At 40.0% G+C, this 25,537-nt stretch overlaps 1 protein-coding gene across 3 annotated transcripts in view; it reads right to left on the bottom strand.

The window, feature by feature from the left end:
* The window catches only part of dync2h1 (dynein cytoplasmic 2 heavy chain 1), a 994,370-nt gene that overhangs the window by 850,937 nt on the left and 117,896 nt on the right, over positions 1-25,537 (bottom strand). For all 3 annotated transcript variants that reach the window (XM_070892150.1, XM_070892151.1, XM_070892152.1), the window contains exons 18-27: positions 24,370-24,598; positions 16,639-16,766; positions 14,072-14,187; positions 13,341-13,468; positions 11,571-11,720; positions 7,800-8,005; positions 6,612-6,767; positions 4,240-4,354; positions 3,321-3,491; positions 983-1,365 (exon numbers count right to left, since the gene is read on the bottom strand). In XM_070892150.1, coding sequence (XP_070748251.1) covers positions 983-1,365; positions 3,321-3,491; positions 4,240-4,354; positions 6,612-6,767; positions 7,800-8,005; positions 11,571-11,720; positions 13,341-13,468; positions 14,072-14,187; positions 16,639-16,766; positions 24,370-24,598 — 1,782 coding nt within the window. The remainder of the gene's footprint in view (positions 1-982; positions 1,366-3,320; positions 3,492-4,239; positions 4,355-6,611; positions 6,768-7,799; positions 8,006-11,570; positions 11,721-13,340; positions 13,469-14,071; positions 14,188-16,638; positions 16,767-24,369; positions 24,599-25,537) is intronic.

Genomic DNA, 25,537 nt, shown 5'->3' with positions numbered 1-25,537 from the left:
CAGATTTTGCAAAATTTGCACATAAATCAAATATCTTGTGGCTACATCAAGTCTGGCAAAAAATGGTACAGCTTACCCCACAAACTCCATTCACCCAAAGCCAGCTAAGACCTCTGGGGAAAAAAATGCCTAAGTAGTCTGTAATTTAATTTTTTTTTAAATCAAAGTCAGGTTTCTTCTACAATCCCCATTCAGAATCCAAGATAAGTGGTGGAAAACTGCTGCAGAGAAGTGCAAGCAGCTGCAGAAGGTTCCAAAAGGTCAGCGGAGGCAGTGGTAATTTTTCGAGAGCATGGCATTCTGAACTGGGGCTTGACAACCAAACTTCAATTAGTCTAGGTGTTAAACACAGGTCAGAGATGAGTTTTGGTCAATTTGGAATCTTGACAGAGTTTGGTCTTTTTTAAAATTTCTGTTCCAAAGAGATATTCAGTTTGACAGAATTAGCTTAAAATGAAAATTAATTAAAAATACCCCATACTGCAAGTTAACAATTTTTGCTTGATTTGTGGGGGGGCTTCATCAGATTAGGCTGGATAACTCTTGGTCGGCCGGCGTGGACACAATGGGCCAAAATGTCTTTCTTCTGTGCTGTAAATTTCTATGATTTTATATTAAAACAGGTTACTCACAGGTGGAGGGTTGAACACTTATTAAAAATGTTCACTTTTTGTGATAAACCCATTTTCAGCTGTATCAATAAAAATGGACCAGATTATCACTTTTAAATACTTTAATTAATACTTTTTAATGGAAAGAAAAATATATAAACAATTGCGTTCTATTGCGCTGCCCAATTGCACTGGGTCATGGAAGATTTTATGGTTGTGATTACGCAAATGATTTAGCAGAAACATGAACTGCAATCTAACCAGTGCAATTTTGAGCGTATTTTGGTCACAATTTTCCGATTGCGCACAAAGTGGAAACTCTACCTCCTAATATTCTGCATAAATAAGACAACATTAAATATAAAACTGACCTGAAATCATCATCAACTCTCTTAAAGCGTCCCTGTTCTCTCGGAAGAGCTCCACGACCAAAAATTGGCTCCAGATAGACCCATTTCCTTTGAATTTGATTTAAATTGTGTAGATATTCATCAAGATCTGCTAATCTAGTTTCCCAAATAGACACTTTGTCCTCAAACCCTTTATAGTAGGGGGAGTCCTTAAGGGACTGGAGTAGGCACTGGTTATCTCCAACCTGGTTGACAATGTCTTTCCAATCTTTAATCAGTTTGATAGTTATTTTCTGGCTTTCCTGATAATCCGTCATCATAAAGACTGATGCAGCCCCCCACAAGTCAAGCTCCCGCAATGCTTCTCGAATGGAGACTTCCCCTTGTGCTCGACTGTTGAGTTCCTGAAAGGAAAGTTACAAACACTATTGAGCATTTAATTCAATCATGTCAATTAATTACAAGTTCTTTAGCAAAACTGATAACTACAACGAATAGTTTGAAATGAAATGACACCCTCAATTATAGCAAAATAAATCTTTTTTTTAAATCTGAATAAATAAACTATAGGTAATTCCTTTGAGGTCACTTCTGAGAATACTGCACATTAGTTAGGAATTTGAGGTGAATAAAGAATATCCATATAAAACATTTTGTAGTCTTACATTAATTTAGAATAGCAAAGAAGAATGCCCTAACCAAGTTCTGTATAATTCAAAGTACTGACAGATATACTCATAAAATACAATCTTCCGCTAATAGTTGAGGAAGGAAATAATTCTGCATTTCATTGGTACAATTAAGATCTTAAACAAAGCAATTAATTGAAAGATGAGGGTGAAAATGACATATGTTCATATGTTATAGGATAATGCAACTCCCATAGAATTGGTGAGTCAGGGGATATGATGCCATACAGAATGTATTAGTATATAAACTACTTGGTAAACAATATTGTGATTGAAGTCTTTGACTGAATAAGTTTTACATTTGCAATGGTAAAACTACTGAGGTTGCATGATCAGCCATGATCATATTGGCGGTGCAGGCTTGAAGGGCCAAATGGCCTGCTCCTGCACCTATTTTCTATGTTTCTATAGGCCCTGAAAATGCGGTTTCCCTGACTGTACTCTGTGTACGCTGTCAGAATCCATTTATAATACCCCGCAACTTGTGCAAAATCCAGAACTTGCGATTGATCAAGATATGCCTTGACAGATCATCTGAACCACTGGCACAGTTATTTGCCCAACAACTGCCTAGCAATATAATTATTTGGGGATTCCATTGCGTATCATTAGGGGATTCCCTTCATAAATGACTGCAATGGAATCCTCGTTTCTCATTGGAGGACCAGGCCGACATGATCCCAGGCCGCAACTCTTCACAGCCTGGGCGCCTGGAGGTAGGTTCGGATTAATTGCGCGGGTCGAAGACGTACTCCAGAGGTACGTCTCTGACCACAATTCCTGAGCCATATTTTTTGCTCTGAAGTCTTTCCCGGCATTGAAGTCTTCATGCTTAATCAGATTTTGGAAAATAAGCAGTGTTTGGACAGTTCGTATTTACTTAAGAATTCAAGTCAGAGCTGGTTTGGAAACAGCATTAGGTAGTCATTGAAAAAATCTGTAAGAAATAATTGAATTCACGACAGCTACTGTTAATGTTAAGACACAACAGAGAAAGCAAAAAAATGAAGAAAAACAAAAGCAGGAAATGGGGAAATGTGCTAATGAGGCCCGAGCATCAATTTCCATTGATCCTCGTGACTCTTAGCTTGAACGCACACTAGTCGCGCAGCCCCAAGTCTGGGCCCCAAAACAGGCCTAGACCAAAACCTACCACTTTATGTTTTCTGGAATTCTGGAAGGCTGAAATGAAGGGGAAATACAATAGTGGGAGTAAAACAAAAAGCAAGCAAAATAAAAAAAATATCAAAGCCGACAGACAGAAAGTAAACACACAGCAACAAACAGAAACAGCAGGGAGAAGAATCACAAGCTGAAAGCAGAACAAAGCAAAGTAATAATTATACCAGAGCAATATAGTCTCAAGTAGGAATGAATAAACAAAAGTGCGAAAACCATTTAACTGTTTTCATCCTTTTTTTTAGTATACTTGTGTTCATTTGTACACAAAAAACAAGCATAGAAATTGTGTGGCGCGACAGCAAAAATAGCAGTCACTGTCAGTTTCTCAATATAACAACAACTTGTATTTATATTGACATCAGGTCAAACTTTAAAAACACAATATTGCTTCTCACAAAAAGTACTATCAACTGTTTAAAAGTTGTCTATTTAATTTATTTAGCAGCTGTACTATTTTATAGTTACCAGCGGTAACCATTAGTTCATACTTTTAGTTCTGAAGATTTTGCCACAATGACATCTGCCACTTTCAACAAGTCCCCAAATTGCAATTTCTCTATTGTGGTGCCTCTAGGCATGCCTAGCAGACGAAACAGGTCCAGCCAGTGATCCTGGGAGAGATGTTCTCCACGGACATACTTCAGAACAGGTACTACCATCTGCAGAAAGAGGAAAAAAGCTAAAATAAATAATGACCTTCAACTCAAAACATGGCTGTATTTTTATTGCCAAAGAGTGTGTATGTGAAGCTTCAGGGACATTTCTTGATTTCTAAAAATTATGTAAATAAAATATAAGAAATCTATAATTGATTACAGTAAATTTGGAGATCTGAATTTCAATATTTACTTGTCTATTTTTAACCAAAATCAAAGTAAAATGCAATCAATTCACCAAATACAACTAAATCTAATTTGTATGACAAGATTTTTTTGTGCTCAAGGTGAGGGATGTTATTGCTCGTGAAAAGAACACTTTACATTTTGGAAAGTTTCAGTATCATGTAGCCAAGGTCCAGTATAGCATGGTTCGATGCAAAGCAAAGCTCATCCCCAACAATGTACTTCAGACACTACATTAAAATAATATTGCCCACTGCACCTACATGAGATTTTCCCATTTGGCACACCAGTCATCCTCTGGTTTTTCAAAGTGAGATTACCAAGTTAGGAGCAATTTTGTACTGTGGGTCCGGTCCATTCATACGAGCAACTGGATTGAGACATACCAAGCTCTTTTCATGCAAGGAAACCATACAGCTAGCAGAGGGGTAGTTGTCCCATCTGTCCCATTTGAACTCAGGTACCAGAGGTGAAAGGCCAGTGTCTAATCTATTGTACCATCCAGTCCCTAGATCACCTCTTCCTTCAAGGTCTGAGTATCAAAATTACTTGTAAAGCAATTCACCTTATATCGATCAACATCTTTCTGCAGTTTGACAGTCATTGTTGTTTGTACATTTCTTTTTCTCAGCTTATCATGCCACAGCAATAAAAATTCTTCAAAAATGTAGGTCTTACTCCTGTGAAAATCAACATACAATTTGGATTAAAGAAATCTTCAGTAACAAAACAGACACATGATTAATATTACTTCTGAAGTGCTGACAAAGAAATCATAGCAGTTTAAACAAAAAAATCATATTAGATCAACTAATTTACATGAAGTATTTGCTAAAATGCAATTTATAAGAAAGATTTTACCAAATCATGAGTTCTCTAAAATTAAAATTAAATTTGTGTTCAGGAAGTACTTCTGTCACGAGTCAACAAACATCAGCTTAATATTTACTTTACCAAGCAAATAACAGGTATAATTAACACAACAAATGTTGCAACTAAGCACTTTAAGAAAAAAGCTCTGACTTCAGTAAGATAGTTCTTAAGAGGATTAAATTGAACTTTCCTTTGTTTACGTACAATGGAACCTATTTACAGCAAAGTAATGTTATAGCAGGTGCAGTTGATGGATTACTGATGCATACAAAATTGCAAATAGAGCAAGTTGCTGCACTGAAATTGACCATATTGTACACATTCATTAAAAAATACAATCCCGTGACGGTTTTGTGAAAAGTAATTAAACTTCAACCAACACCATTCTCTGCTTCTTATGGATGTGCTCCTGATCTGAAACTTAGCATATACCTTGCAAAAAGACTGAAGTGCAATGAATGCTTTTAAAAGTGTGCTAGCTGATTTGATGGCTCACTGAGGGCACAATGTCACTGAGCCATACAGACCAAAAGGTCGCAGATTTAATTCTCAGATGGTACTGAGTTAATTGATCTCAGCAGTAATTGGGGTGCTACAACTACCTCAGCAGCAAAAATCAGCAATGGTTCCACTCTTGATTATCATCCAGTGACCCCTAAAACAAAGTATGCACATGAATGTCAGGTGAGAATATGATGCCCCCAACAACTTATATTTCTGTAGTTCCCCTCCTGTCCTCCAGAGATATTTTTCAGAATGCTTTACGCAGGGTGGTGGGCAAATAGAGCACTGAACACGAAATAGCAATGGACATTCAGTAGATAGCTCTTTCAGATAGCTGGCACAGGTTCAATGGATTGAATGGCATCCTTCTGTGCTGTTAAATTATATGTTTCTTGGAGGTAATGAAGTCTGGAAGCATGAACGCACAATTAAAGAAAAGAGTTTTTAGCAGGAGATAATATTTTGGAGGTGGAAACAAAGCAGTCTTGAAAATGAATTATATATGGGTCGGTCGCTAAGCTGAGTTAAGCAGTACAGTCAAATAGCCTGGCAACATGAAAGAATGGCTACTTGGGCAAGGTATTGGAAAACACTCAGAACCTATAAACTGGCACATCAGTACCTTCAGGAGAGGAGAATAGAGAAGGAAATGGTCAATAAAAGAGAATAGACTATTCAATGTATGGCTAGATGCACCAAATGTCATTACCTGCTCCTCCAACACCAACCAATAGTAAATTGAGTTTCACTATAAGCAACTTGATATTCCAATTGAAACAATTGGACTTTCATTCAAATATTACAAGTTAATTTAGACATCGGAAATGTTTTCACTATATTGGATTTTCAGTATAATCAAGCTCCGCAGAAACTGAATGTTTAAGGTGTGCAACAGCCAAGGCTGCTGGTTTATAGTAACGAAATAAATCAAATTCAATTTTCATTGTCTGGGTTTCCAAGATTTTTGCAAGTGGTGTGGGGACCACATTCTGCAATTCTACCTATTTATCATTAAGGCCATTGGTTTATTTATGATTCAAGTCAAATTCAATTTTTCTTAAATGTGATTACAGAATTTACACCAATGATTGAGATCACATTTCATGAGCATACACATTTTTCCATAAAAAATGTATTTGCTTGGCAACAGGCTAACACAACTAAAATGCTGCATAATTATCGGTCAGTCAGATTCACTTGCATTGGCTAGAATAAGTTCCTTTAGTTCTTGGCAGGTTCTACTAAATGGTGCACAAAAAAACTGAGTATTTTATCTCGAGCGAGAAAATTTCATTTTGTATTTTAACCCTTTTCTAGCACTGCCAGCAAATCAATCACATATCAATCTTGACAGCAGCTTGAATAACTTCATGATCTGGACTGCCTGACCTACCGGCTGCAAAAGGGCTACGTACAGGTGAGAGGCTTTGTGATGAAACAAAGTTGGAGATCATGAAAAAGCAAATCTGTATACTATCCATTGAGAATTTATAGAAAACCGAAGATTTAAAAATGCAGCATACAAATTTGTTAGAATTTGTGACAACTATAATCACTTACCTAAAGGAGATCCAGTCTTCATTTACCATATCTTGTAATCCTTTGGTAAACTCCTCATATAATGACCACATACTTGCATATTGTTCAAGATCCTCACGAAGATGTTCTGCCATCTCAAATTCGGGTTCCTCTACTTTAAAATGGTGGCAGTCTTCACTGAAATAATTACATATAACAAGCAGTATAAGAATATTTAATTAGCCAGCTAACCCTGTAAGTTTATTGGGTAAATGCATCAAGTGGTATATTACTGAGCCATAACAACAGTAAGATTCTAAATTTTATCCCTGGTTTGTGGCAAATTATTTGATCTCAATTGAGGCAGAACTTGAAGGCGTGAAGGGGAGGGGAGAAGTCAGTCAGTCAGAGTTCACATGCCGAACCAGTTTCTGGTGATCTCTGCTGGATGGGCACATAAATATGTAAAGATAGGATTGTACTGAGCTGTGATGCCCAACATTAAATAGCCTACTACAACTCTCTGTATAGGTTTGTATATAAAGAATGGCCACTAGTGCAAGAACACAAGAACATACGAAGTAGGAGCAGGACTCGGCTATACGGCCCCTCGAGCCTGCTCTGCCATTCAATAAGATTATGGCTGATCTGATCCTGGTCTCAACTCCACTTTCCTGCCTATTCCCCATAACCCTTGACTTCCTATAGTTCAAGGTAAGTGTTGCCACCATACACTGAACCATACTACAGTGTGAATCACAGAATTCAGGGAAGGAATGGAAAAAGGCAAGAACGGTTGTAAAACACTTTTCATTCCTTTCATTGTTTACATCAAGAGTGCACAAGCATTTTGTCTATGGGTCACTTTGGTACATACTCTGGAGACCCACATTCCATCATTTTACATATATCTCAAGCTGTCAATATGAACAGATCTTGGTGTTCGGATTAATGATTTATCCATCAATGAAATGCTGAAAATAGACATTTCCAAATGTCCAATCCTGTAAAAATCGATCAGGAGATACCAGTGGAGTAAGAGTTAGAAACACAATTGAAAAGTGAATTTCTTGGTGGCCCAAATATCCATAGCTTGTGGACTGTTAATGATACCGCTCATCTATATTTGCTTTAGATTTCAGGAGTATTTCATAAAGTATTAGAAGTTTCAGCATCATGTGAAGACGACTTTATTTTGCAATGCTGTTTCCCTGATTAATAAAAACATACATCAACTTCTGCCTGGTTGTCTCCAGCTCATCAAACTCAATTCTCTTTTCCTTTATACATTCAACACATTTGTTGAGAATTTCCCTGTTCCCACTGTCAACAACATCATCACTGGGCTTCAGTTGATTCCAGCGAGCTTCAAACTTCTCCAGCTTTTGGACGTACATCTTTATACGAGACTCAACATTTGCTTTCATGATTTCAATCTAAAGAGGTATAGACAATAAAATCAGTGCAAGGCTACAGCAATGACATACCAATTCTAATATTATTTTGCTTAAAGTTTAAGAAGTCAAAATCCTTTGTCTTAACATGCATTAAATAACATTCATATCTACACCTTTTATTGGTTTAATGTGAACAAAACAGGCATCTACGTTTTTTTTTAGGATTATTAGGGATAATTACTATTTTTCCATTCTTATAGTGCCGTTGAACCCAGCAAAACATAGAAACATAGAAAATAGGTGCAGAAGTGGGCCATTTGGCCCTTCGACTCTGCACCACCATTCAATATGATCATGGCTGATCATGCAACTTCAGTACCCCACTCCTAACTTCTCTCCATACCCACTGATCCCTTTAGCCGTAAGGGCCACATCTAACTCCCTTTTGAATATATCCAACGAACTGGACTCAACAACTTTCTGTGGTAGAGAATTCCATAGGTTCACAATTCTCTGGGTGAAAAAGTTTCTCCTCATCTCGGTCCTATATGGCTTACCCCTTATCCTTAGACTTTGATCCTTGGTTCTTGACTTCCCCAACATCGGGAACATTCTTTCTGTATCTAACCTGTCCAATCCCGTCAGAATTTTGTATGCTTCTATGAGATCCCCTCTCATTCTTCTAAACGCCAGTGAATATAAGCCTAGTCAATCCAATCTTTCTTCATATGTCAGTCCTGCCATTCCGGGAATCAGTCTGGTGAACCTTCGCTGCATTCCCTCAATAGCAAGAATGTCCTTCCTCCTTAGGAGACCAAAACTGCACACAATACTCAAAGTATGGTCTCACCAAGACCCTGTACAACTGCTGTAAGACCTCCCTGCTCCTATACTCAAATCCTCTCGCTATGAAGGCCAACATGCCATTTGCTTTCTTCACTGCCTGCTGTACCTGCATGCCTACTTTCAATGACTGATGTACCATGACACCCAGGTCTCGTTGCACCTCCTCTTTTACTAATCTGTCACTATTCAGATAATAATCTGCCTTCGTGTTTCTGCCACCAAAGTGGATAACCTCACATTTATCCACATTATACTGCATCTGCCATGCATTTGCCCACTCACCTAACCTGTCCAAGTCACCTTGCAGCCTCTTGGCATCCTCCTCACAGCTCACACTGCCACCCAACTTAGTGTCATCTGCAAACTTGGAGATATTACATTCAATTCCTTCATCTAAATCATTAATATATATTGTAAATAGCTGGGGTCCCAGCACTGAACCTTGCGGTACCCCACTAGTCACTGCCTGCCATTCTGAAAACAGTACATAGAAATAAGAACATTATAGGACAGACTCAATTGTCTTTTCCTGGCCTTTTTTTTCTCCATATGCTTGTATTAATTGTGGCTCTTCAATCCTCACATTTCCCATTCATATGCTAAAAAAAAATTCTGCACCACAAATAGATTGGCTGCAAGTAAAACCCCAGTTAAAGTAATGTGAATTAAGATCAGTAGAATATTGTTAATGCATTTATTGATCTGCATTTTTTTGTCCGATCATCAGCAGGAACTTTGGTGCTGAAGAAGAGATTAGAAGCACAAATACACAAACCACATTACTGAAATTGATGTCTGCAGCAACGAAATAAAAACATAAAATACTGGAAACACATAAAAGGTTAGGCAGCACATGAAAAGGAAAGACAGATCAGCCACCTTAGTGTGCTGAATAGAACAAAGGATGGAGGTGAAATGAGTTCAGATAAAGGGCCCAAATTTGGCCCTCCAGTTTTTTCTTACATGAGGTGCGCCGACTTCCTGCACTCAAAACGGCGCCGAAAAGATATCCCTATATTCTGGGCTCCTCTGTCGACTCTCCCAGGGCTTGGCGCGGCGTGGCGAGTCCATTGGGGGGCGAAGCTCGGGCCCTGCGCCTAAAAGAGTGCCAGCAACTGTCCACATGCGCAGTCGAGCGTTCGCGCATGCACAGTAGCTACTCCCATGATTATGATGATGTGTGCCTGCAGCATGGGACCCAATGTGTCCCACCCCTATCCCGGGCCGAGTGGCCTGCCACACAGGCCGGCCACTGCCTTCCCGCACTGAGGGCTACAAGAAACAGCTGGTGCGGGGAAACCTTTGATCGGGGGGGGGAGGAGGAGAATTTCTTTGAATGATTTTGAAAAAGTCTCCGTCAATGGCACAATGCAACTGGCTGTTAAGAGATGAGAATGACCAGAGAAAACTTTCCTTTGGTTTGGTCTCTCAGTACCAGCAAATATCTGGTCGTGGCTTTTGTTTTGGTAGTAATCATGACTTAGGTCAATTTTTTTTTAAGTCTCACCAATTCTTAGTAAACAACTGCATAGATGCTATAGATACCCTGTTGGGAACATCCTATGAGCACCCACGGGTGCCTTATTGGGGAGTAACTGCATGGGCACCCTCAGGTACCTTGCGCAAGTGACCATCGTTCATTCATGTGTAAGCCCGAGCCTTGACAATTGGAGAAAGGCAGGCTATGTGACCACGAGGGACATCACAGCCGGTTCTACTTTTACCTGATCTCTACACATAGAACAGTTCCAGCAGGCTCAATGGATAGCAACCAGGAGCTGGAACCCCGGTTGATTTTCCGCTACCTAACCCAATGACAACAAGGCCAGTTGTATTACTCCTATCATTGCACCACCCACGATCACTACCTCATGATGGTGTGATGACACAAGATAACAACTTGCATTAATGTAGCCCTGCTAGCAAAATATTTGATTCAAAAATGGTTTTATGAAACCCTTTGCCTTCTGATATAAATGATATTAAAAAGTGCATATTTTATGAAGTTTTATATAGCTTGAATGTGTAAATTATGCAAAAGTTACAGTACAAGATCTGTATTAGTTGCTGTGAAGGTGTTTAGTGCTTTGCAAGGTCCTCTCCGCTCCCCTCCTCCCCCACCCCCCATCATCCCTGGCTACCTGCGCTGATTTCTTAACTCTCCGCAAGGGTTTTCTGTGCGGCCACAAGTGGCCACATACGCTGGCCTAAGTTAGTTTGGAGTAACTATTAGCTGTCCAAACTGGCTTAAATGGCCAAAACAGGTGTAGGTAATGCCCCCTTTTGAAAAAAAAAACTAAACTAAAAAAAATCCTAACTAACTCACTTACACGGACGCAAATTTAATGTGCGGAATGGGGATTTCTAAGATACTCCAGAAAAATCAAGTTGCTCCAAAAAAAAACGGAGCAACTCCTCGGCAAATTTGAGTCCATAATAACTACTTTCACAAAGAGTCAATCAAAAAAATAAGCCTGCCTTGCAACCAAAGCAGTTGCATTCCTATGAAAGCTCAACCAAGGAAAGCTAAAATTGTCAGAAAATGTAAAACTCATGAAGATATTTATATTCATACAAGGGAATATAGATTAAAATAATGTAGTCACAATAAAAACAATTATTTAGCCCTTCCTTCCCATAAATCCCAAGTTGATGTAAGAATCTATTTGCATGTAAAGTACAGAATAAAGTAAAGTTCATACTGGCTTTTGTATATAATTTGCAGAATAAAACAAAGAAAATGCAGTACTTTTCTTACCTGTTCTTTCACCATAACCTGATGGCTCTCCATCATTAATTGAAACTTGTCCCATTTTGCTCTTAGGCTGCTAAGAGTTTCAAGACCACCACCTGCTACAGAGCGCAGAAGCTTGTTTTTATCTTCAGCTTCTTGGAACAGTGGTAAAACCTTACAGAAATTATAGAATTCAAAGTAATTACAACATTCTCATCAGTGATGAATACAGCAAAAAGTATTACAAAACATATTATCAATTATCAAGCCTGCACCATTCTATTTCTTCCACATGTTTCACCCTTAAAGAAAAGATGAGAAAAGCATTAGAGAGAAGCCCCAAATTTTGCAGTAATTACTGGTTATCAACATAAAATTGGACAGAGACATTGGGCCATATTGCTGTGGTAGGGCATCTAATGGCGTCTGTCATTCGTTAGACTTGCCCATGCACGTTTAGGTTTTTAAATTTGTGTATGTGGCAAGTTGCCGAAAGTACAAGCTGATAGCGAGGGAAACCAGGCATCTGGGACCCGAGTTAACAGAGCAAGCAACTGTATATCTTCTTAACCAGTCAGATTGAAGGATTGAGAAATAAACAGCGCAAGAAGGGAGAAGGAAGTGTAAATTAGAGAGGGTGAATTCAATGTCAAATCAGGTACAGAAAGAAAGAGAAATAAAGGTTGGATAAAGATTGAAAAAGCCAGAAAGGAAAAGTTTTTAAAAGTTTTAATTTTAAATGACAATTTTAAAATCTCCAACAACAATTAAAACCTGAAGGAATGAGATTCCCCACTTGTAATAGTAAATTTTCAGTGTTAGAGAGGTCGTTTGGCTTTAATTAACACTTATCACGTTGTTAAAACGGTACTTCGACTGAAATGGACAAGACTTAACTTCCCATGGCGAGTTTACCACGCCAATATACCAACTTCATGCCAGTCAGCGAGATAACTGTTCACGAAGCTACTGGCAGAGTGGCGCAACTCAGGAAACATCAACTTTTAGATATTTGAGTTTAAACGCGCATTTACCCCTCGCCTGAAGTTGCTGTACCATTTGTATATAAATAACGGCGAGCGCCATTTGCTTCAACGTTATTTTGACAGAAAATTCTGGGCCAATAGTGCTCAGTTTAATCGGTCACATAATCCAACCAAATTTTATTTCCACACATTGGAAGAGTTAAAGCTGAGAAAGATTGATAAAAATCAACAAATTAATAAAAATATCACTATTGTACAATTGCCAAAAGAAAACACCCCTAGTTAAAAAATACATTTTGTGGAAAAAGTTGTGACTAGGTAGTTACCACACACAAAATTTGCTTTAATTTCAATTTGTAATCATGAAACATATACTACTTTTTCCAATAAGATGCCCTTTACTACCTCATCCCGAATAAAGATCCTATTGATATCCAAATAAAACAGTGGTCAATAGTATATATTTAAATTATCGGAGTGACTGCTGCCAACGACAGGAAGTTGCGAGGAGTGTACTGCGCATTAATCCGGAACCAAAATCATGATGTTTCTGGGTTTTTTTCATGAGCCGGCTCCCTCCATAGCATTTTTGCAAGGAGTCCACTCCCTCTCCGGCATTTTCTCCCCAGAGCCCGCTCCTTCCCTGGCATTTTTTAAAAAACATTTTTAACGTGCCCGCTCCAATAACAAACCTGAAGCGCACATGAATAAAACGCTTTCAGTTTTTTGGCAGCAATCGCGTCCTTAAATTATATTTATAAAAGTTTAATAATTATATGCTCTGCATTTGGCAGTTAACTCTTCTTACATGAGGTTTCTTTGAAGTAATCTCTGTATGTTTTGAATTCGCAGCTCCAATTTCTTCCACTGTCTCAGGTCTTGTTGATAATATTTCCATTGCATCACTCACAAAACTATCAATCTCATGGATATTTGCTGAATAAAATTATTGCAAGTAAAAACAAAATCAATGAGCAACAGTTGTTAAATATCATAACAGAATTAGTTTCTTGGGTTTAAAATTAAATTAGTTATATTTATTAAACCGCTCATTCTACATTAATATAGATATTTATAAAGTCTATTCCAGTTGGCAAGAAGGATGTTAAATGATACAATGAATACAACTGGTCTCAGTCACTGATTGTTTTAGACAAATTAAATTTCAAAAAGAACAGGTTCTTAAATAGGGTGGCCCTAATGATGCTTTATTGTGAATTTTATATTGCACCATTTTGATACTATCTAGGTGCATGTAGATTTGCATTCATTACTTCATAAATTAAAGATATATAGATGATATTTCAACTATGAATCCAGTTCACAAGGCCTCAATTGTACCTCACCACATGGACTGCAGGGATTTAAGGTGGCGGCTCATCACCACCTTCTCAAAGGTAACTAGGTGTGGACAATAAATGATGGCTATGCCAACGACCCCCACATCCCGTGAATGAAAAATAAAACAAAAAAAATTAGGAAGATCTCAACGTATTAAAACTGGCATTATCTGCATCACACAGGATGAAAGTGCCTTACCTTGTATAGACTTTCTTAATGACTGAAGCAAGATATCAAACAGCATCTGAATAAGATCATCAATCATAGCCTTCACCGGATTACAGTTAATCGTAATACAATCCACTTTGATGACACTGCAAGATTTGAAAAACCTTTTATAATTTCCATTTTGGTCAAATGAGAAAAAACAATGAGAAAAATGATAATCGTGTCATCCAATTTATTTACTGTATTCTGTACTGCCTCTTATACAAATTCTTAACCCTGTGAATCTCACCCACCCTATGGGAATTAGATAGGCTTGCTAAGTTTTGCTAACACCCAGGGTGTGGGATGACTGAAGGCTGTCATGAAGACAGCAACCCTATTTTTGCATTCCCACAAATTCAATAATGGAGACTAACGAGGTTTACAATGGCAATTGGCCAAATTTACATAACATACAATATAGATCTATTTAATTCATGTTTTAATAAACTTGCAACTTTTGTCATCATAAACAGGAGCCCATCTTTACTGATTCAACTCTTATTTGCAACTATAAATTGGGAATTATTTTCACAGGAAGAAATCTATCCTATGTCACATCAGCCTGTTCTGCCCTCGGTGGTGTGATTAACTCATAATTCTCTGCACAATGCCACAATAAAGCATCTAATGGAAATAAGGGCCAAGATTTTTATGAGGCCTATGACAGCGTTCGCACGGCACACACCGTCTTAAGTGCCCTGCAAGTTTCCGGTTTCCGCATGCGATGTGCATGTGTGAAAACCTGGAACTTGTGATCTATCAAGTTTCTGCTGGACAGACCATACCCATTCGCTGGTGCAGAGTTGGGCTATTTGTCCAGCGAATACCCACCTAACCCTTACACCTGGTAAAAGCAGGCGTACAGCCTTCTTTTACCAGGCATAAGGGTTAAAATAAATGTTAAAATGTTTTTTTTTAATCATTTAAATATTCCCTTACATTTAAAATTAGTTTAGGTTATTTTTGTCCCTTTTAATAATGATCAAATTTATTTTTCAAAAAAATGTAATTTTTATTTTAAATGTTTAATTATATGGGAGTCGAAATTGATGACCTTACCGCCCACTGCCGCCCACATTCCTCCTCGAGTTGCGCCCAATGCCAGTTTCGATTTGGGCTGGAGTGGGCGGGAGGGTAGAACCATCGGGAACCGCCCGCTGACATCAGCGGACAGCCGAGTGGCGTAAGTGGACTCCCGCCCACCGAGATGCCAGATTGGTGCGGGCGGGAGTCAGCGCCAGAAAGGGTGTGGACCGCTGCCAGGTTAGTAAACAATTTTAAAATTTTTTCTTTCCAGCGACTTACCTTGATGGGGTCCCCTGAAGGTTTTCTGATGTTTTTTTTTATGCTTTTTATTTGCAGCTCTTCGGCCCTCCGTGGGCCCAACTCCATCCTTGGCGGCACTTGGGCAGCAAGCACCTTTGCCGCCGAGAATGAGAGCTCCCACCCGCTGCCGCCCAGATTGACGGCGCAAGTCCCTCTTTTGCCGCAGGACGCCCTTTCAAGGACATTTTTGCCGAGGTATCTCGGCGGCCATCGGCGGTACTTTGGACGGCACTTGGGCGGCCCTTGCCCTTCACCAATTTCAGCCCCATGGTATTTTAATTAATTTTGAACCTGTGATTATTTATTTTTATTTAAACGGTGTGAAATTTTATTAGGTGATTTCTATTATGCTTGTGAGGATTCCGTACGTAACCCCCTTTTGTCATTGGTTGGGCTGGCCCACATGATCCCAGGGACGTTGGCGAACTGCTGCGTCCCTGGAATACGTGCGCCTTTACGCAGGCGTATGCCTACAGGTCCAGGAGAGCAAGTGTTCGAAGATCCGGAGCAATCAGGTAGGCGCGCCATTTTCTTGCGGTTCAGAGGCGTTTGTCCACCCCAAGGTCTTTCCTGAAGGAGGGGCGGGCTGAAGCAAAACAGTGCAAAAATCCCTCACTTCACAACACTCTTGCCACTGTAACAGCAGAGAACTTAACCAGTTTGGTCAAAAAAGGTTTATAACAGGGGAACCTACAGAGCTGAGAAAAATTTATTGTAATAAAATGGAGAAGAGAGCAAATTAAAACTTACAAATAAAATAATGCCCACCTCCTAATTCTTTGCTAGTCTTGTAGATCAGCCATCAGTGATTCCTCTCTTTTTTAGTCTTCTTTCATTGGTTCCCCATTACTCAATTTTCAGTATTCATCTTTCTCCTTAAACTATGCAATATCCTACTTATTTCTACTGCCTCTATGAAACATATTTATTTCCATTTGGCATTCACTTAGTTAAACAACTGTGAAAAGGCTTGACATCCCACAACTTAAAGTTTGTGCTAATCATGCCGTTGCATTTTGCATTTTGATTTTATAGTTACTTTATATCAATGATTATTGTTCATTACATCATTGATACATGTGATCCTAAGCAAGCATTCAATAAAGGCCCTAAAAGACCCCCTAAAGAGTCATTTACTGCTTAGTTCATCTTTTCCTCATCATGCTGTATTGTAATGAATTTTCTTTTTTTATAAAAAAAAGGTATATATGTAAATCACGTAATTCAACCTTGGAAGCCTTTCAGAATCTTTTCCTCTTGCTTTGAGAGCCTTAAAATTCTTCTCCCAGTCATGTACAGTGTGGAGATGTTCCTCAACTAATGCTTCAACATCCACTTGTCCGAGCACAATCCATTCCTTTTAGAAAAAGTTCACCATTACTAATTAGTACAGGTAATAGATAGACAATTGAAGTTAGTAGTTCTACCTGATGAACTACTTGTGAACTGCTGATTCATTGTATTTGTTTTCAACTTGGATGTTAATAAAAATTGTGACAAACTGAAATAACTAGAAGTGTAGAGAACACTGTTAGATAAGGGATATTACAGTTCACAACCAACATTTTTATGTGCAAACTTGATTACTTTGAATAAGATCCTCTGGCTGGTGGTTCCTGATATAGTCCTAAACCGGCTATAATAAAGAATCAAGTAACTTAATGTCATGTTTTGGGATTTTGGTTCATTTTTCCAGAGAGGATTTGATATAGTTATTTTTAATATTAGGTTTTTAAAAGCATAGAGTACTAAACGCTTCCACCCTCGATTCCAACAAGTGCAAAGAGCTCATGGACTTTTGTCAATAAGATTGAAACCATCCATTCAGCTGTCACAGACCTGAACTCTCATAACTAGTTTCTCTCCTATCTCCTCTCATGCCCTCTCCAAGCTTACCTTGTCCATGAGACGCACCCCTGTTCTCTCGACCATATTCCCACTAAACTGCTGATGACCAAACTTCCTTTCCTGGCCCCGAAGCTGGCGAATATTGGAAGCAGTTCCTTCTCCTCAGGTAATGTCGTCCTCTTTAAATCTAACATCATCACTCTCCTCCTCAAAAAAAACACCCTTGGCCCCTCTGTCCTTGCAAACTACCACCCCTTTCCTCCCATTCCTCTCCAAAGTCCATGAACATGTTGTCGCCTCAAAAATCAAGGCCTATCTTTCCCACAACTCCATGTTTGAACCACTCCAATCTGGTTTCCGCCCCGCCACAGCACTGAAACAGTCCTAATCAAAGTCACAAATGACATTCTGTGACTGTGACCATGGTGCACTATCTTTCTCCATTCTTCTCAACCTCCCCACAGCCTTTGACATAGTTGACCACATCAACATTCTCTAACGCCCTTCCTCCGTTGTGCAGCTGAGTGGGACTGCTGTCGTCTGAATCCACGCTTACCTATCAAGTTGTAGACAGAGAATCCCCCCTCAATGGCTTCTCTTCCTGCCCCCACACCATTACCTCTGGAGTCCTCCAAGGATTTATTCTTGGCCCGCTCCTATTTCTCATGTATATGCTGCCCCCTGGTAACGTCATCCAAAGACATGTATGCAGACGATACCCAACTCTATCTCACCACCACCTCTTTCGACCACTATTAAGTGGGATGTGGGCATCACTGGCAAGGCCAGCATTTATTGTCCATCCCTAATTGCCCTTTAGAAGGTGGTGGTGAGCCGGCATCTTGAACTGCTGGAATCTGTGAAGTAAACCTAGTAGGAAGGGAGTTCCAGGATTTTAACCCAGCAACGATGAAGGAATGGCGATATGTTTCAAAGTCACAATTGGGTGTGACTTGGAGGGAACTTGCAGGTGATGGTGTTCCCGTGTGCCTGCTGCCCTTGTCCTTCTAGGTGGTGGAGGTCATGGTTTCGGGAGGTGCTGCCGAAGAAGCCTTGGCTGCAGTGCATCTTGTAGATAGTACACACTGCAGCCATGGTGCGCCCGTGATGGAGGGAGTAAATGTTTGCGGTGATGAATGGGGTGTCAATCAAACGGGCTGCTTTGTCTTGGATTGTGTGAAGTTTCTTGAGTGTTGTTGGAGCTGCACTCATCCAGGCAAGTGGAGAGTGTTCCATCACACTCCTGACTTGTGCCTTGTAGATGGTGGGAAGGCTCTGCAGAGCCAGGAGGAGAGACACTTGCCACAGAATACCCAGCATCTTGTTGGCTCAGTATTTATGTGGTTGATCCAGTCAAGTTTCTGGTCGATGGTGACCTCCAGGATGTTGATGGTGGGGGATTAGACGATGGTAATTCCATTGAATGTCAAAGGGCAGTGGTTAGACTCTGCTTGTTGAAGATAGCCAGTGCCTGGCACTTAAGTGGCAAACAACATTCGCGCCACACATCAGCCCAAGTCTGAACGTCGTCCAGGTCTTGCTGCATGCTGGCATGGACATCTTCATTATCTGAGGAGTTGTGAATGGCACTCAACACCGTGCAGTCATTAGCAAACATCCCCACTTCTGACCTGATGATGGAGGGAAGGTCATTTATGAAACAGCCGAAGACAGCTGGGTCTAGGACACTGCTCTGAGGAAATCCTGCAGTGATGTTCTGGGGCTATGATGATCAACCTCCAACAACCACAACCATCTACCTTTGTGCTAGGTATGGTTCCAGCCAGTGGAGAGTTTTCCCTCCGATTCCCACTGACTTCAGTTTTACTGGGGCTCCTTGATGTCACACTCCGTCAAATTCTGCCTTGATGTCAAGGGCACTCACTCTCACCTCATCCCTGGAATTCAGCTCTTTTATCCAAGTTTGGACCAAGGCTATAATGAGATCTAGAGCCGAGTAGTCCTGGCAGAGCCCAAACTCAACATTGGTGAGCAGGTTATTGGTGAGTAAGTGCCACTTCATAGCATTGTTTACGAGACCTTCAAAAAAGCCTACTTACTTCCAACTCCATAATATTGCCCATCTGCTGGGATAAATGGGTCATTTTCAGTAACTAGCGGAGTGCCACAGGGATTAGTGCTGGGGCCTCAACTATTTACAATCTATATTAATGACTTGGATGAAGGGACGAGTGTAATGTAGCCAAATTTGCGGATGATACAAAGGTAGGTGGGAAAGTAAGTTGTGAAGAGGACACAAAGAATCTGCAAAGGGATATAGATAGGTTAAGTGAGTGTGCAAAAATTTTGCAGATGGAGTATAATGTGGGAAAATGTGAGGTTATTGACGTTGGTAGGAAGAATAAAAAAGCAAATTATTATTTAAATGGAGGGAGACTACAAAATGCTGCGGTACAGAGGGATCTGAGAGTCCTTGTACATGAAATACAAAATGTTAGTATGCAGGTACAGCAAGTAATTGGGAAGGCAAATGGAATGTTGGCCTTTATTGTAAGGGGGATGGAGTAAGGATGTCTTGCTACAACTGTACAGGGCGTTGGTGAGACCACACCTGGAGTACTGCGTAAAATTTTGGTCTTCTTATTTAAGGAGGGATATACTTGCATTGGAGGCAGTTCAGAGCAGGTTCACGAGGTTGATTCCTGAGATGAAGGGGTTGTCTTATGAAGAAAGGTTCAGTAGGTTGTGCCTATACTCAGTGGAGTTTAGAAGAATGCGAGGTGATCTTATTGAAATGTATAAGATTCTGAGGGAGCTGGACAGGGTAGATGCAGAGAAGATATTTCCCCTTGTGGAGGAATCTCGAACTAGGGGACATAGTTTCAGAATAAGGGGTCGCACATTTAAAACGGGGCTGAAGAGAAATTTCTTCTCTGAGGGCCATGAATCTTTGAAATTCTCTAACCCAGAGAGCTGTTGAGGCTAGGTCAATATATTTAAGGTGGAGATAGATTTCTGAATGATAGGAGAGTCGAGGGTTATGGGGAGTGGGCGGGAAAGTGGAGTTGAGGCCAAGATCAGATCAGTCATGATCTTATTGAATGGCGGAGCAGGCTTGAGGGGGCAAATGGCCTACTCCCGCTCCTATTTCTTGTCTTCTTATGTACTGAAACCTTCACCCATGCTTTTGTTGCCTCCAGACTAGTCTACATCAATTCTCTTCTGGCTTCCCATCTTCCACCGTCTATAAACTTGAGCTCTGCTACCCGTATCCAAACCAAGTCATCACCCCTGTGCTCAACCGGTCCAATGTCATTTTAAAATTCTTATCCTCATGTCCAAGTCCTCCCATGGCCTCATCCCTCCCTATCTCTAACATCTGTCAGCCCTACAACACCAAGAGAACTCTGCATTCCTCCAACTTTGGCCTCTCGTGCATCCCCAATTCCTTTGCCCCACCATTGGCAGCCATGGCTTTAGTTATCTAGGCACCAAGCTCTGGAATTCCCTCCCCAAACCTCTCCACCTCCTTTAAGATGCTGCTTAAAACCTAGATCTTTGATCACATTTTTAGTCACCTGACCCAATATCTCCACCTTTAACTCGGTGTTAACTTTTGTCTGATTATGCTCCTGTCAAGTGCTTTGGAACGTTTCACTATGTTAAAGGTGTGATTTAAATTCAAGTTGTTGTTCCCATCTTCTCCTCCCCAGAATCTTTTCCAATCTCCTGATATTATGGCCTCCTCCCCTCTTGTAAAGCACTCAGACATTCTTCTAAATGTTAGGCATATTTTTCAAGTTATTGTTGAATTGAAATAATAATGTATTTATATCAAAGACAGATGGTCCAATTCATTCTCAAAATTTCTGTCAGCAATTCAGATTTCACTTGGAATCCACATCTAGTTATGCTGCAATGTTTCCAAACTACTCCTGTTAACAAGCCTACCAAGGCCATGTTTACTCTGTTGGATGAGCGTGAAGGGAAAAATTCATCATTTACATTCGATTAGGTAGATGTACTGCATTCCAAAATTCTAATGGCTGTACAAACGCTCATTAGATCTATGTTATTTTTTCAAATGCGAGTTTTTTTCCATTCCTCAGGTGGAAAGCTTTGCCTCTATATGAAGCTCCATCTAACTAGATGCATTTCTGTCATCTGTCTAAAGAGGCACATGTGAACAATAGGCAGTCAGGACATTCAAACCTTCAATCATCTAGTTGTGTGTTAAATGGTCTCTCATTTTAACTACAAGGCCACCCAATATTTCCAGTGCAGTGAAAAGCTGATAACATCAATGGTGATATAATAACCAAAATTGTGGTAAGAAGGAATATAATCAGGTATCACAACTACAACCAAAGTATCATAGTAAGCCTCCTGAATGTACAGACATTTAAATATAATTATAAAATTAGCAGACCTCTCTTGATGTTGTTCATGGTAAATTACTGTTTTTTCAATAACAAAAGCATTACACATGCAATACACAATGCATCATTCTACCTCTAAAATGAAGCTGTGTTTAAGCTGGCTCTACAGCCAAACAAGCATGGGCAAGCCCGATCTCGTTTGATCTCGGAAACAAAATAGATGCAGGCCTGGTTAGTACTTGGATGCGATACAGCCTGGGAATACCAGGTACAATAGGCTTTCCCCTTTAACATGGTTGAGTTATATCATTTAAAAAGAGTTGTGTTTAAGCTGGACTAACCTTTTAAGGCTACAAAGTTTCATTGCTGTGAATACTGACATTATGAGAGGCTAATTGCTGTTGCTAAGTAAATTTAGCAAATTAACAGCTGCTTGAAAATCATCGGCTTAAGTCAGAAGAAAATAAGAGGATATCACTAGTTTCCTTCTCTTTATTTGCTTAACTTGTTCATTGGTAGGCTGTAAAGTAATGATTTGTTGCTGGTGTATGATTATACTTGAGCCAATCAGCTGCAAGTGTGATATACACTTAAGTGTGGCATGTAGATGTGTAACTGATACACACTCAACACAAGACTTCTATCACTAAATGGTGTAATTTTAAAGGAGGTGTGGAAACAAAGAGATCTGGGGCTGTACGTAGACAAATCTTTGAAGATGGCAGGACAAATTGAGAAGGCTGTTAAAAGGGCGTACGAGATCCTTGGCTTTATAAATAGAGGAAAGCAAGGAATTTCTGCTAAACCTTTATAAAACACTGGCTAGTCCTCAGCTGGAGTATTGTGGCCAATTCTGGGTACCACACTTTAGGAAGGATGTCAAGGCCTTGCAGAGGGTGCAGAGGAGATTTACTAGAATATTACCAGAGATGCGGGACTTCAGTTATAAGAACATAAGAACATAAGAAATAGGAGCAGGAGTAGGCCATACGGCCCCTCATGGCTGATCCGATCATGGACTCAGGTCCACTTCCTTGCCTGCTCCCCATAACCCCTTATTCCTTTATCAGTTAAGAAACTGTCTATCTCAGTTTTAAATTTATTCAATGGCCCAGCATCCACAGCTCTCTGAGGCAGTGAGTTCCACAGATTTATAACCCTCTCTGCATCCATCTTGTCAAGCCCCCTCATAATCTTATACGTTTCGATCAGATCACCTCTCATTCTTCTGAATTCCAATGAATAGAGGCCCAACCTACGCAACTTTTCCTCATAAGTCAATCCCCTCATCTCCGGAATCAATCTAGTGAACCTTCTCTGAACTGCCTCCAAAGCAAGTACATCCTTTCGTAAATATGGAAACCAAAACTGTACGCACTATTCCAGGTGTGGCCTCACCAATACCCTGTATAACTGCAGCAAGACTTCCCTGCTTTTATACTCCATCCGCTTTGCAATAAAGGCCAAGATTCCATTGGCCTTCTTGATCACTTGCTGTACTTGCATACTAACCTTTTGTGTTTCATGCACAAGTACCCACAGGTCCCGTTGTACTGCAGCACTTTGCAATTTTTCTCCATTTAAATAATAACTTGTTCTTTGATTTTTTTTCTGCCAAAGTGTATGACCTCGCACTTTCCAACATTATGCTCCATCTGCCAAATTTTTGCCCACTCACTTAGCCTGTCTATGTCCTTTTGCAGATTTTTTGTGTCCTCCTCACATATTGCTTTTCTTCCCATCTTTGTATCGTCAGCAAACTTGGCTACGTTACACTCAGTCCCTTCTTCCAAGTCATTTATATAGATTGTAAATAGTTGGGGTCCCAGCACTGATCCCTGCGGCACCCCACTAGTTACTGATTGCCAACCCGAGAATGGACCATTTATCCCGACTCTTTGTTTTCTGTTAGTTAGCCAATCCTCTATCCATGCTAATATATTACCCCCAACCCCATGAACTTTTATCTTGTGCAGTAACCTGTTATGTGGTATCTTGTCAAATGCATTCTGGAAGTCCAAATACACCACATCCACTGGTTCTCCTTTATCCACCCTGTTTGTTACATCCTCAAAGAATGCCATAAAATTTGTCAAACATGACTTCCCCTTCATAAATTCATGCTGACTCTGCCTGACCGAATTATACTTTTCCAAATGTCCCGCTACTGCTTCTTTAATAATGGACTCCAACATTTTCCCAAACACAGATGTTAGGCTAACTAGTCTATAGTTTCCTGCCTCCTTTTTATATAGGGGCATTACATTTGCAATGTTTAAGAGACTAGAGAAGCTGGAATTGTTCTCCCTAGAGCAGAGAAGATTAAGGGGAGATTTGATAGAGGTGTTCAAAATCATGAAGGGTTTTGATAACGGTAAATAAGGAGAAACTGTTTCTTGTGGCAGAAGAGCCAGTAACCAGAATATACAGATATAAGGTAATTGGCAAAAGCTCCAGAGGTGAGATGAGGAGAATTTCTTTTGCACAGCGAGTTGATATAATTTGTAATGCACTGCCTGAAAGGATGGGGGAAGCATATTCAATAGTAACTTTCAAAAAGGAATTGGATAAATATTTGAAGGTAAATTTTGCAGGGTTATTGGGAAAGAGCAGGGGAGTAGGAACAATTGGATGGCTTTTTCAAAGAGCAGGCACAAGCATAATGGACCGAATGGCCTCCTTATAAGCTATATCATTCTATGATTCTATAAAGTACAACAACACTTTTCAAATTAGAAATCAAAATTAGGTTGACTTGGCAAACAGCTTTACCTGAAACTTGTCCAATGCTGCTGCCAAGCGTTTGAACAGATCTTCTGCTTTACTAAAAACAGTGACAAAACCTTTTGCATTTCTCTCTATCATGGCAACAAAGATAGGCTCTTCCCCTGGTTCACTTGCACCCTTGAATTGGTTTGGAATAGAAATAAACCTCTTCATTTCTCTGTAGTATTTTGCCCGTAATTCTTCAAATGGAGGCTTAAACTGCAGCCTTCCTTGTCTGCACAGAAGAAATAGAAATTGTTATTCCATACAGTGTAGCACACGAGAGCCAACCAAACCTCAAATTCACAATAGCTTGCATGCATTTTTTTGATTGGCATTCGTCAAAAAGTAGAGATAGATGTATATAACTGGACAATGGACAACTCAAAATATTAACCATATCTTATGCTAACCGTGTTGGAGCTTCTAAAATCTTCAAGCACCATTGTTCGGCTGACTTCCACAAAAATGGTGCTACACATTTACTTGACCATATGCGGAGATACAGCTTTATGAACAGAATTTTCCAATATGGAAGATAGTTTTAGGGTAGTAGTTGTTCGAACTGTGCAGCAGAAATCGAAACACAGTAAATCCAGAACATTTACCATATCCGAACACCATGATTAGCCCCACACCACAGGTTGTGATCATTCCCCTAGACTATTGAAAAGAAAACAGGGCGGCATTTGCCTTACAGGGGGGGCTCACGCAAAGGGTTTTTTTTGAAAGAATTGGATCTGCCCGTGGCCCTTGACTCTCCAATTGCATGGCTTGCACAGACCCAGTGGTGCCCATGTATTCGCCAATGATGGGGAGGATTCATAGCGTCCAGCTGTGCAGAAACAGAATACTTTAGGCTGAGAGCTCAGCCTGCCTGGACTGCTGTCAGTGACGACCAGTATTGGGGACTGGATCCACTCGGGGCCTCTGACTGCCTCAGGGCCTCATGCACGGCCCCAACGCTGCTCTTTAATAAAACAGACTGCCCAAGACTCTGACCATAAAAATCTTAAGCAGAATCTGTGACAATCCTTTGCATTCCAAAAATATCAACAACAACTTTTTTCTGTTATTCATTCAAAAATTCATCCCAGATCAAACTTGCCTTCTTGTGACAGTGACCTCAGATTAAGCAGTGTCAAGTGCTCATATTTACTTTCAGTAATTGTCA

Source organism: Pristiophorus japonicus, chromosome 10 (genome assembly GCF_044704955.1).
Source record: "Pristiophorus japonicus isolate sPriJap1 chromosome 10, sPriJap1.hap1, whole genome shotgun sequence".
Classification (NCBI taxonomy): domain Eukaryota; kingdom Metazoa; phylum Chordata; class Chondrichthyes; family Pristiophoridae; genus Pristiophorus; species Pristiophorus japonicus.
The sequence above is the reverse complement of the archived record's forward strand: the minus strand, read 5'-3'. Positions and strand labels throughout refer to the sequence as shown.